The sequence below is a fragment of the Triplophysa rosa genome, linkage group LG12 (genome assembly GCF_024868665.1).
Source record: "Triplophysa rosa linkage group LG12, Trosa_1v2, whole genome shotgun sequence".
Lineage (NCBI taxonomy): Eukaryota > Metazoa > Chordata > Actinopteri > Cypriniformes > Nemacheilidae > Triplophysa > Triplophysa rosa.
This window is the reverse complement of record NC_079901.1, coordinates 20,395,037-20,408,184: the sequence shown is the minus strand read 5'-3', so window position 1 is coordinate 20,408,184 and position 13,148 is coordinate 20,395,037. Positions and strand designations below refer to the sequence as shown.

The 13,148-nt window shown below is 39.4% G+C and overlaps 1 protein-coding gene across 4 annotated transcripts in view; it reads left to right on the top strand.

Annotated features, from left to right (window-relative positions):
- fgd4a (FYVE, RhoGEF and PH domain containing 4a) overlaps positions 1–13,148 on the top strand; it is a 39,746-nt gene that overhangs the window by 22,003 nt on the left and 4,595 nt on the right. For all 4 annotated transcript variants that reach the window (XM_057347440.1, XM_057347439.1, XM_057347442.1 and 1 more), the window contains 12 exons: positions 2,102–2,242; positions 3,822–3,981; positions 6,939–7,314; positions 10,345–10,434; positions 10,616–10,761; positions 10,844–11,000; positions 11,088–11,226; positions 11,318–11,376; positions 11,705–11,851; positions 12,091–12,263; positions 12,349–12,379; positions 12,514–12,594. In XM_057347440.1, the coding sequence (XP_057203423.1) occupies positions 2,102–2,242; positions 3,822–3,981; positions 6,939–7,314; positions 10,345–10,434; positions 10,616–10,761; positions 10,844–11,000; positions 11,088–11,226; positions 11,318–11,376; positions 11,705–11,851; positions 12,091–12,263; positions 12,349–12,379; positions 12,514–12,594 (1,700 nt within the window). The remainder of the gene's footprint in view (positions 1–2,101; positions 2,243–3,821; positions 3,982–6,938; positions 7,315–10,344; positions 10,435–10,615; positions 10,762–10,843; positions 11,001–11,087; positions 11,227–11,317; positions 11,377–11,704; positions 11,852–12,090; positions 12,264–12,348; positions 12,380–12,513; positions 12,595–13,148) is intronic.

The following is a 13,148-nucleotide window of genomic DNA, read 5'->3' as shown; positions in this document are numbered from 1 at the left end:
CCTGCGTTGGTATGTGGTTGCTAAGGTGTTCAGAGACTTTAGCATGTTATGTCAAAGTGTTATTTGTGTTTTTGCTTACTGATCTCTAGCAAATGTTTTTAATAAGTGAAGTTGCTTATTTTTTACAGATCTAGAAAATCTAGATTGACGAAAACTTAAAGTAGACATTAATGAGATAAGGCACAGGGAAGAATAACTTCATTCCTAAACAAGGACATTTCTCAAAGTTTTTAAAGTTGAGAGCTCACTGTCAACATGTCTACTAAGAGAAAATAAAATGCAACCACCCATATATATTTGCCGATTGTTCCGGGATATTACAAAAATATATTACCTTTCAGACACTTGAATAATCTGAAGTCCGTGAAATGACATGGGCAGTAAACAGCCTTAAACAGAGAGCTTGTTTATGAAGTGTTTCAATCCTGGACGGGTTTACTGCCGCAGACTGAGCCAAACTCAGATGAATGAACTTTCACACATGAAGCTGCTACCAGCGCTGTGTATTTGCTGCCAGCACAACAGCATCATTCATCTCCGTCCTGAACAATTCTCTGCAGCCTATCGGCCTAAGATGTTTACAGTGACAAAAAAGTGAAAGATGAAGTCGGGACGGCCAGATAAAGACTCCTTGTGCTGCTCGATGCATTGACGTCCACATGCTTTCATTTAACAGAACATGGGCCCCTGGGAGAAAACACTTTGCCGAGGGGAGAGTGTGGAGAAGTTTTAGTGTTGACAGGTTGTTCAGTTATTTTTCACAACTCGGATGATGTCCCAACATTTCTTGAAAGAATAAGACACAAATGAGACGCATCTCAAACAATGTAAAGTCAACATGAATTCAAAATTGAATTAAAATATTTGTTACCCATTTATAGTTCATGGTAAACCATTTATCTCTCTATGTTATTGTGAAGAAGAAAAGACGTCTTTGTAATCTCATGAAAAAACCCTTCCCTCCAGCCACCTGTCACTTTTCCCAAATTAATTCACTTCCCAGTGGATAACAAAGTCCCGCCTACATTTTCACTCACTGAATATTTTGTTTCGCTTGTGTATACTGCACATTATATAAGTAAAATGGGTTACAAATGCAGTTTCATGTTATTCTTAATGTTATGTATATTAATAAGGTTTGCTCGAGATCAGTGTATGTGTTTTAGTGATCAAGGACATCTCTGTAATGCGCTTTTGTTTGTTTCTTTACTTCTGTTTCTTGTGAGAGCCCCGCTGGATTAATTTTAGCAGTAAAAATAGCTGTCTGCTAATCTGTTATTTTATTCTTGGTTGTTTTACCAGAATGGAAATATGCAGTTTTGGTTGTAGCATGGGAACCCGGAACTTTTTCTAAGCAGCGAGTGCATCTGGATTTAACAGCGGTCTCTAGACGATGACACCTGACCTTGAAAATATTGGCTCTCATAACAACAGAGAAACATGTACCCAATGGCATTCTCTGTTTGCCAAAAATCTGTTTTTCAGGAAACATTCGGCTGAACTAAATAGAGAAGCTTCCTCATAGGTAGAATATTGATTTTCCAAACAATGAGAAAACCTTTTTCCCGTAATCACGAGAGAAACTTGATGGTTATTTTTAGTTTTTGTTTCAAGTTGAAGTCACTGTTAGTTTCAAGGTCACTTTTTATATTGGTCATGACTGATAACAGGAGTATAAAAACAGTTCTCTTCTTTAAACATGCTTTTCACTTCTGCAAAAATAGTATACATGCACGCTATTACATTCTGCATTACATTTTAGTGCTGTTTTAAAAGACTATGTTCAATTCAATTCAATTTTATTTATATAGCGCTTTTCACAATGTGCATTGTTCCAAAGCAGCTTTACAGGAGCAAATAAGAAAAACAGAGAAAGGTAAAACACAGCACAGTGCATGGTGTTTATAGACCAAGCAAGGTCACTATGTTATGTCTGTGCCTCTTGTATCAACCAAAATAAGAATTGTTTTCCAGAAGGTCTCTTGAGCCCTCCTTTTAGCTTGCCATGCACAGTTTTTACTTTTTAAACAAACCAAGTATTTTAACATCAACGTTTACTAAGATAAAAGCATGATGTACCTTCTTTTTCTCTCACTCTTAGTTACTGGCAGCAGCAGCAGTCCTATTGAACAAGGTGGTCGTAGTGAAAGATTATGTCGTGGATCCAAATTTAGCAATAAAAGCAATTCTGGATTAAATGGAAGAGGCTCAGACCGTCGGCCACTGCATCCCAAACCACAAGGTACAGAAATGTATACACGAAAACACAAATACAGTGTTGCTAGGTGCTTATGCAAAGTCTCTAGGGATGTAACGATTCACCGTGAGCCGGTTGAAAATCGATTATAATGTGTGACGATTCAAATCGGTTGAGGTGTGAACTGAATCGCAATACATTTTTTGAACAGCAGGGGCCGCCATGTTCACTGCAAACCTAAACGTGGACATGCTGATATTTCTTAAATGCAAAAAAATCCAAGAAAAGCACCGACAGTATTAGTTTGTTTATATTAACAAGACCTTTTCTATTATTAATTTGTTATAAAATTGCAGTTTAGTTTTGTTATTTGAAATAAAACATAATTTTATTATACAAAGAAACGTGAAGCATTTAAGAAATAATGCAAGGGAAGTTGTTCATTTCTAATTTGTTTCAACTCATTTTGTAAAAATAAATTGTGAGTAAATCGCATCGTGAGATCAGAATCGTGAATCGCATAGCATCGTGAGCTGAGTGAATCATTACATCCCTAAAAGTCACACAATTTACAAGAAATCATCGCGATTCAATAAAACACAATACAACCAGCATTTTCCATTTTATAAGAGTCTCTAAATGTTCAATGTCACCTCTGAAAAAATCAAGTCAGTTTTGCTAAAATATGTTTGCTTCTTTAAAGGGACAGTTCACCCAAAAATAGAAGTTCTGTCTTCATGTACTCACGCTCAAGTTCTTCCAAATCTGTATAAATGTCATTGTTCTAATGAACAAACAGAAATTTATTTGAAAGAAATGCTTGTAACCCTACTATTGGCCACCATTGACTATACCATAGTAGGAAAAAATGCTTTATACATTTCTGTTCTGTTGAACACACAAAAGAAGATATTTTGAGAATATAGGAAAGCAAACAGTTCTGACAACCGTTGTCATTTTTCCTACTATGGGAGTCAGTGTTGGCCAAGAACTGTTTGGGTGATCAAGAATTTTTGAGTGAACTGTCCCTTTAATGTCCCTTTAAACATGTCTTTATACCTGCTTTATCACTGATCAAGACAGCCTGCTGTGTTTAAAAGCGTGAATGATTTTCTAGAGATCACCTTTGCTGCAGTACAGTTAAAGCAGCCTAAGAAAAGTTACTGAAATGTCAAACTGAGTTATAGATCTGTGAAATGAAACAGGATAGACAGGATGGAGCCATGATCTCATTATTATCTTCACTCCTTCCGCTTAACTGTGATTCGCTCACAGCAGGTAGACACAGACTTCTCAGTTTCCACATGCACTTCGTCTCACCTTGACAAGTATTACAGATTACATGGCATTATAGGTAAAAAATATCTGTACTGCCATCTTGTGGTCGTAATAGTTTCAGCTTCCACTATAGTGCAAATGCCTTTCTCTCCTTTCCAACACTGATAGAGCCTTTTAAATATTAGGTTATAAAGGGCATTTTTGCTTTTACTGTTCATGGCTGTTGGTTCTGGTCATGAATTAACAAATGAAGATTTTTTGATTATATAATTATTTACTGGACTACAACATAAGCATGAGTGTGGGTGTCAATGCATGTTTTCAATCACTCTGTGGTTTGCTGCAGTGCCTCCTAAGCCAGCGCACATTAGCAGTCCGGTGACAGAAGTCTCCTTACCGCTGGGATCTGGAAACTTATCCGTCAAACCCAGCATGGAGGGAGGAGTCGAAGGAGCTATGGGAAAGGGCCGAGTGTCCAACCTCATCAGCCGCTTTGAGGAAAGCAGGTAAATATTAGATATCACTAAAATCTTTGTTTGTGCAATAGCCAAATTATGACACACTCTTTTAGATCTGTCCACTATGTTATAATGTGTATTTTTAGATATACTCGCTCGAACACTTCTTTGGTTTGATTTGAGAGCTGTGGCTGGCATAAGTTTGGTGGTCAGGGTTTCTTTCATCTATTTATAAAGATTGGTTTTGTAATCAATGTTGTGCTATGTGACGTGATTAAATGACTCTATGGAAAGTGTTAGCTTCTTCACTGATGTTATACAGGAAGATTAAAAAGCAGAAGCTAGCCATTACTCCATCAGCCAGCCGATGTTTCTTAAGATGAGCCATGTGAGGAGAAAAGGTTTAGCATTTAACATGTACGTTTTTGTGCTTGATAAACCTAAACACAACAGGTAAGATTGATTTACTATTTGTGTTGTTTACAGAAATCTTTTGCAGATTTGATTTCGTGAGATTTCGTTCTGATACTTTTCTCAGAACTGAAAAGGTTTTCGAAAGTGCTTGAAGCTGTTGTAATTCAACAAAGCGGCCACAATACCTCATGCCGTCATGTCTTGCTGTATAATCCAAGCAATGTTCATTTTATTTAGTCCTTTTCTGTAGTATTTAGGGATTATTATACATATGCAATATAGTATTTTTATTTCGTGATAAATATATAACTACAGATTTTGTACCATAAACTTATGTTGAAATTTATGGTGTATTGGCAGTAATACGCTGAGCACATCCAATCAAATACTATTATTTAGTACAGGATCTGATTGGACAAGTCAGTTTTTAAAAAATTGATGCACGTCCAGTCGTCCATCTTGGATTTGAATTCTATATAATTACACCATGCGCTACATTCATATAGTGATATGTGATCTTAATGTTCTTGCAATGTATAGTCTTCTGGTTCTTATTGCTTTAATCCACTAAAGTCATCTGTTATTTTAAAAAAGTGCGTTCAGCATATTTCCTGTATTTCTTTTTCTTGCTGATGTAGTGTCAGTGTTTTGTGTGATCAGGCTTAGGGTGCGTTTACACTTGGCATTTCAATGTGTATGTGGACAACATCCAGATACAGGTCGCATGTTAATGCCAAGTGTAAACGCACCCTTAGTGTCCAATAAGAGAGCAGAAGCTGATGCTGTTAGCAGGGCTCTGATATCTCCAGCAGCTGTCTGGCCTTCTGATCCACATACTTACAAACCCTTACGCAACAGCCATGAGTCCATGACCCTAAACAACTGCAACGGCTTAGTTTTCAAATATACATGCAGAACAGTGGTCAAGATCTCTTCAGCCACGATTTTAGACTAGGACAGTTTGAATGGTTTCAAACACCAGTTTCATAAAAAGGTGTTATCATGGCTTTCATTGCCTATCTACAGTGCTTAATCTTTGTGTCGGATGAATTTCAGTTATTCACGATTTGTATCCCAAGCTAGAAAAATAGATCTATCACACATGAATACGCGTCAGCGGTTTGGAGCCCGGTGTATTAATAGCCTTCTGTAATCTGAAGTGTTGGTTGTGGTGCTCCATACCCTCAGATACAAATCTTCATTCTCTATCTCACAGGAAATGCTATCTGATCTAAAGCGCAGGTGGGCCGTAGACAGGGAAACAGCTGGAGGTGTGCAGGATGTGTGTGTGTGCGCGAACAAGTGTGTGTGTGTGTGTGTGTCTGTGTGCATGAACCAAAAAACCTTGTTATATTGTTGCTCAGTTTTGTTCATGGTTTATGCATGATTTATGTCCAGTTTTCAATGTCATTACAATGCAGTTTACTTAGAGATGCACAATATATGAGTGACCATTTTTTCTACATTATTAGGTATTATTGGTCACAATTTTTATATTAGTGCATCCCTAACATAGTTGGTCAGAAAAAGTATACTTATTACGCGGCACTGTAAAATACTTGATTCTGATTGGTCAATTTTGGCATGCATCATGCATAATGAACTTTTGTATAATACCTGCAAAATGCATTGTTGACCATGCAACCAATGCTCTACATGTCTGTTTTGTCAAATTAACATTTAAACTGCTGGTTCACCTAAAAATGAAAATTCTGACATCATTTATTCACGCTCTTGTCATTTCAAACTTGTATGACTTTCTTTCTTCTGCAGAACACAAAACAAGATATTGTATTGGTTACCGCACAGCGCCAGCACCCATTCACTTGCGTTGTATGGCCACAAGACCAATGCAAGTAAATGGTGCCAGTTAACAACATTCTTCAAAATGTCTTCTTTTGTGTCCAGCCGAAGAAAGAAAGTCATACAGGTTTGAAATGACAAGAGGGTGTGTAATTGATGACAGAATTTTTATTTTGGGGTGAACTGTCACTTTAATGTCCATGTACTGTATGTAGCCGTGCTGAACATTATAAAACCAGCCGGTAATTACATCAAAATAGCTCTTCAGGAGGATTCTGATGTTTTGCCCTAATAACCGGCTCATTATACATGAGTATTTGATTGTATTTTATTCATTTGTGACCAGCATGCACTGTATCTGAAGGTGTTGTGTTGAAAAGAAGCACTGTCTTGCTCTCCTGAGTGTGTAAATGTGTGTGCTCGGCGCATGTTGGCATGAAGTAGGGCAGCTGTCTCTCACGGGACGCTCGGCAGTCCTACCTCTCCTCTTTCCTCTCATCACCCTCCCATTCTCCTCCTATCCTCTTCCTCGACTCCTCCCCTGACCTGCACACTCACACGGCCCCTACACACAAACACGGCTCCTACACACACACACACTCCGGCCCCGCAAGACAGAGGAAGTTTCTTCTGCACTTGCGTTTTTTTAACACTGACACCATCACACTCTCGAGAACGACACATCTTTCTCTTCTCTCTCTGTTTTGTCTCAGTTTCATCTGTTGATCCGTTGGTCGTAAAAGTTGTGTTTTCTGTCTCTGAAAGTCTCTACTTTAACTCTGCCTCAGTCACACAGACATCAGGAGGGAGGGCACACATCTGAAGCAGGTCAACAGATCCACCAACCCGCCGCTCAAAAACCACCAGAGACAGACGGAGGAGTCCAAGGAGCAATCCAAGGACCCCGGCTCGACCAGGAACAGCTCGCGTCATGCCCTCAAACCCCCGAATGGGGTCCCAGCCCATATGAACATAGACCAGGAGAGAATTAAAGACGACTCGGGCGTGAGGATAGACGGATTGCCAAATGGAGATGTTCATGGGGACAGTATGGACGGGAACTGTGTAGATGCGTCTCATGAGGATATAGACAGGAGCCAGGAGCATGTGGAGATAAAAACGGAGAAGGAGTTGCTTGTGGGGGACAGTATGCCTGAGCCGAAGGTAAGAGCTTTTTGTTTGTGTTTGTGAGTTTGGAGCAGTTTCTAGGCTATTTTATTAAACAAATTGTATTAAAGGTGCTGTGTGTACATTTTTGGAGGACGACAGAAATGCAATATAATAAACCTAACTATGTCTTCAGAGGTGTATAAAGACCTCACATAATGACGCGTTATGTTTTTCTTACCTTAGAATGAGTTATTTCTATCTACATACACCGCGGGTCCCCTTACGTGGAATTCACCATGTTGTTTCTACAGTAGCCCTAAACGGACAAACGTAAATTTCGTAAATACATTCTTCGGCAAAGAAGCGAAAACGCAATGACATCTTTGTCCTGTGTTAGCCACCGTAAAAGGAGGGGTTGAGTGAGCCATTGGTTGCAATTCGCAACCTCACCGCTAGATGGTGCTAAATTTTATACACTGGACCTTTAAAGTATTCAAACAATTGATTTTGTATTAATAAAAATGAAAATTCGTTCATATTTTACTCCTGCTCATGCCATCCTAAATGTATATGACTTTCGTTCTTCAGTTGTAAAAACTAATCTTTGATAATTCCTATATAAATATATCGGTCTGTTGCTAGTTTCTGTGCGACTCTAGCGTTATGTACTGTAAATGTTTGTTTGCATTTGACTGTGTTTCTAGAGTCGGTTGTGTATCAGTGGGCAACTGTTTTTCTGCACTCTGACATTAGCTATTTGACACCTCATGCCTGGCTGATCTATGAACTGCCTCATCTGCCAGTTTCACATGCTGATGTAAGACATTAGAGGCTGTTTTTGTGTTTTGTTCAACCTCCGGTCTCTTACGCCTGGTCTTCATTTCCTCTAAAGCAAACGTTGTACATTGAATACAAATGAATTTTAGATGTTGACCAACAAAGTGGTCTTTATACATAGGAATTATGGATCCTCAGTCAGGCACCGTTGCTTTTTGTTGGTTGTGCTTGTTTCCTCTCATTCGTCCTTTCATATCCTGTCCTCTCGGATGCATTTGAACAACAAGCCTGTTTTGAAACGCAGACGTCTGTGCCAAGAGCTGAACGTATTGGAAGGTAATTCGCGAGATGGCTTACTTTCATCAGCTAAGTGGCAGAGGACGTCTGAAATAGTTCGTCGAAAAAGGTCGTTTTTATGAGCTGAGGTTGGCGATTCTGATAAGAAGAGATCGACTGTGTGCTCAAAGTGTTGACAGACGTGACAAGCAGCGCTGTTAGTGGTCAAAGTGCACCAGGAAGATCGTATGTGCGTATGTGTGACGGTGAATGTGTGCGTGTGTATGGTGTGATGGAGAGAGAGGAAAACCGAATGTTATGGCGAGGTGAGGAATGTAGATGGAGAGGGAGTCAACCTGTGAATTCCCTTGACCTTTATGTCTGCTTCCCTTCAGCTATGAGAATTGTGCTGCTACAGTGTTAGTTCAGCAAAATCCAGCAGAAATGTCTTGTATAATTTAGCTTGAAACCAGCTTGAGGCTGAAAATGTTAGACGGTGTGAATTATTTATGGCTTGAAGAAGACCTTGAGTGTCACCATGAGAAAAGTTAGAAGACAAACTTGATAGATGCTTATGGGAGTCTCTCGAAAATCTTGTGGAATGTTTAATGTGGAAACTGTGTGTTTTGGGGAGTATTTTAGGAAGGTATATTAGATTTCTGAGAAGTTATGGCATTTAATTTATAGGAAACTATGGTTTATAAATAATTGTGGATCTGAATCTGATGCTCATACTCTTGGGTCCAATTTACAGAATGAAATTTAGTGGCATCTAGTGGTGAGGTTGTGAATTGCAACCAACGGCTCACTCCCCCTCCTCATTCTAAGGTAATAAAAACATAACGCTTTATTATGTAAGGTCTTTACACCTCTGAAAACATAGTTATGTATATTAATATTGCATTTCTGTCAGTAGATCCTCCCCAAAATTACACGTTGGACAATTATGGATTAGGAAAATTTAAATTCTGTCATAATTTACTCATCCTCATGCCATACCACATGTACATGACTTTCTTTCTTCAGCTAAAATCACTTTCTTCAGCTAAAATCTAATTTTGAAGCTAATTTAGCCAAACTGAGATGTAAACAAACAAAAAATGCATCACGATAACTTTAAATCTTATTGGTTCTCATGTAGTCTCAGTCTCAGACGTCACGCCCACGGACCGTTAGCTAAACGTCTGATGCATGAGGCAGACTTTTCTGGAAACACTTCAGCACGTTCTAAGTCGTCATCTGTTTGGTTGAATTTCACAGGATTTCTGGGAGACGTGCGTGTCGCGTTCTTTAACGGTCCGCCTGGAAACAACACAAAGCCGTCTGATCTAAGAAGTAAGGCGTCGTGTTTACAACGGTTGCAATAAGAGTTCATCACGATCGACTAAACACTTCATTCTTAAAAGTATGCGAGGTTCACGGCATAAACTTATAGTCATTGTTGTTGCTGTTAACTTTTGACACGTTCGTGAATGTACACCTGTCTGTTACTGCGGGGACATTTCCACGCCTCTAAACATGACGCGACACAAAACGAAACGTGATTGGTTGCTTTACCTGTCAGTCATATGGCCTCTTGGGCGGGCCTTGGCCGAAGAAAACCCTGAAAGCTTCCAGACCACGCGAGACTAGTTCTCGTGCCAAGCTGTTATATATGCTTGCTTCCTCACAAGACATGAGAATTCTTTCAGAGGTGTATAAAGACCTTCCATAATGAAGCGTTATGTTTTTATTACCTTAGAATGAGCTATTTCTATCTACATACACCACGGGTCCCCTTACATGGAATTCACCATGTTGTTTCTACAGTAGCCCTAAACGGACAAAGGCGTTTCGTAAATAGTCTAAATACGTTATCTCCTTCAGCAAAGAAGCACAAACGTGACGACATCTTAGTCCTGTGCAGCCACTGTAGTGCTTCGAAAGGGAGGGGTGAGCGGCGCGGTGAGCCGTTGGTTGCAATTTTGCAACCTCACCACTAGATGCCGCTAAATTTCATGCACTGTTCAAATCTCTTTTTCTTGTGTTTAGGAAACAAATGAACAGAAGCTCTACAAAATAGCAAATGAGCTTCTGCAAACAGAGAAGGCTTATGTCGCACGACTCAACTTATTAGATAAGGTAAGAGCTTTTAAAGTTTTCTAACAAGGCTGCACGTTCTTTTCAGAATGACTGACCTCAGTCTTAGGCCCCGAGCGGGAAGCCAGTTTTAGAGTATCATTATTCAATATAGCCATCTGAAAAGGTTAAACATAGTGTGTACACACACATACACTCACAGTCCTGTGACCGCTCTGTGCAGGTGTTTTGTGCCAAGCTGATGGAAGAGGCCAGAAAAGACATGTTCCCTTTGGAAGTGGTGAAAAACATCTTTTCCAACATCTCCTCCATTAACGCCTTCCACAGCCAGTTCCTTCTGCCCGACCTGGAGAAGCGCATGGGGGAATGGTCTGACTTCACTATCAGTCACTGTTTAGTAGTGCAATGTCTCGGAAAATGATCTTAACGGCAGGTCACTGTTTTCCTCCAGGACGTCAACGCCTCGCATAGGGGACATCCTACAGAAGCTCACTCCCTTCCTGAAGATGTACGGCGAGTACGTGAGGAACTTTGATCACGCCATGGAGCTGCTGAAGAGTTGGACCGATCGCTCGCCTCAGTTCAAAGCCATCATTCTGGAGATCCAGGTGATTATTGGACATGTACCGTCCTACGGTAAAACGTCAGGTGAGAATGTTTTGTGGACTCACATCTGCGTGTGTTTATGCGTTTAGAGTCAGGAGGTGTGTGGCAGTCTGACGCTACAGCATCACATGCTGGAGCCCGTGCAGAGAGTACCGCGGTACGAGATGCTCCTCAAAGACTATCTCAAGAAACTTCCTCAGGATCACACAGACCGGCGGGATGCTGAGAGTGAGTTCTGACGGAAAGCGAGAGCTCATTTAGTCAACACGCTGTGATTTTAATATGACACCCGGATGTGAAATATTGATTTTGTTTGCAGAGTCTTTGGAGATTATTGCCATGGCTGCCACTCATTCCAATACTGCCATTAGGAAAACAGTGAGTGTCTCTCACTATATTGCTTATATCCAAAGCAGTCAGTTGGCGAGTCTACCATATCTGAATAAGAAATCTCTAAAAGTGATTTTCAAACTGTTAATTTTAAATTCAAATACAATTATACCAATTGTGTAATGAATTGATATTTTCAGCTCAGATATATTATTTCTTTGGTTGGTGAAGACAATGCACATGTGTATTCTGTAGCAAATGAGGATGCCTTTGCAAAAAAAAATTTGAAAGGCAGTTGCGTAACAAAATCGTTTTTTAAGGCCATTTTATTCATGCTGATGTAGATTGAAACTGTACCGAGCCTCATCTCTTATAGGAAAACCTTAAGAAATTGCTGGAGATTTATGAGATGCTGGGTGAGGAGGAGGACATTGTAAACGCTTCGAACGAGTTGATAAAGATGGGTCATATTCTGAAGCTGGCAGCCAGGAACACCTCCGCCATGGACAGATATCTCTTCCTGGTCAGGACAAAATAACTCTTTTGATAGCGTTGGTTTTTATTTTGTCATTTATTGTATGAGTAAATATGGAACTATGACATATTTTAAAGATTGTACTAAACATAAAGCTGTATGTATACTGTATGTTTAATATCTGATATAGTTTTACTTTCAGTACAGTCTTAATATACGGTCAAGTTTTTCTTTTTAATGCTGGAGCTTCCTAAAAAAAATCATCTTGTCTATAATATTTCCCACAGTTCAACAACATGCTGCTGTACTGCGTTCCCAAATTCAGTCTGGTAGGGCAGAAGTTTACGGTGCGCACGCGCATTGGCATCGACGGCATGAAGGTGACGGAGACGTTCAATGAGGATTACCCTCACACATTTCAGGTTTCGGGCAAGGAACGAGCGCTGGAGCTGCAGGCCAGGTACAGACCAACATCTGGGCTCGACACCATTTCATCTGAAATGATATACAGTGATTAACTCTCTAATGTGTTTGACTGATCACAGCTCTGAACAAGATAGAAAGAGTTGGATAAAGGTAAGAAAGAAATATCAAGCATTATATAGCACATTATCTCTACCTCAAAGTCAGTTTGGATGAAATGTGTATTGCTGAATGTGTAAATGTAAATGATTGGTGTATGATTTACAATAACATTCTGTGTATTGTAGGCATTCCAGGAAACAATACACATTTTCCACCAGAAAAACGAGACCTTTAAATCGGCATCCAAAGAAGCAGAGGACGTACCGGTCAGTATATCGACGTCATTTCTTGTCACATGTAATTAACGTTGCTTACATTTAAACTGTGTATTACATTATGGCAAACGATGTAATGCAATATTTCAATCTTAGTTTACAGAATACATGTATTGTGTATACATACAATATACAGTATATTCAATTGTATATTATACAGTACAGCGACATGCATTGCACCATTTCTGAAATCGAGCATCACAAAAAACTTGCTTTAGCTTGTCTAAAATAAAGGTAGTATTTTACTCGGGTATTTATTGAGGCGAATTATTGAGTATTAAAGAAACAAAAATTTGTCGTCATTTACTCACCCTCAAAAAATCTGTATACATGTCTTTGTTCTGATGAACACAGAGAAAGTTATTTGGAAGAATGCTTATAACCAAACAGTTCTTGTCCACCATTGACTATCATAGTAGGAAAAATGACACTGGTAGTCAAAAGTGCCCCAGAACTGTTAGCTTTCCTACATTCTTCAAAATATCTTCTTTTGTGTTCAACAGAACAAATAAATTCATACAGATTTGGATCAGCTTGAGGGTGAG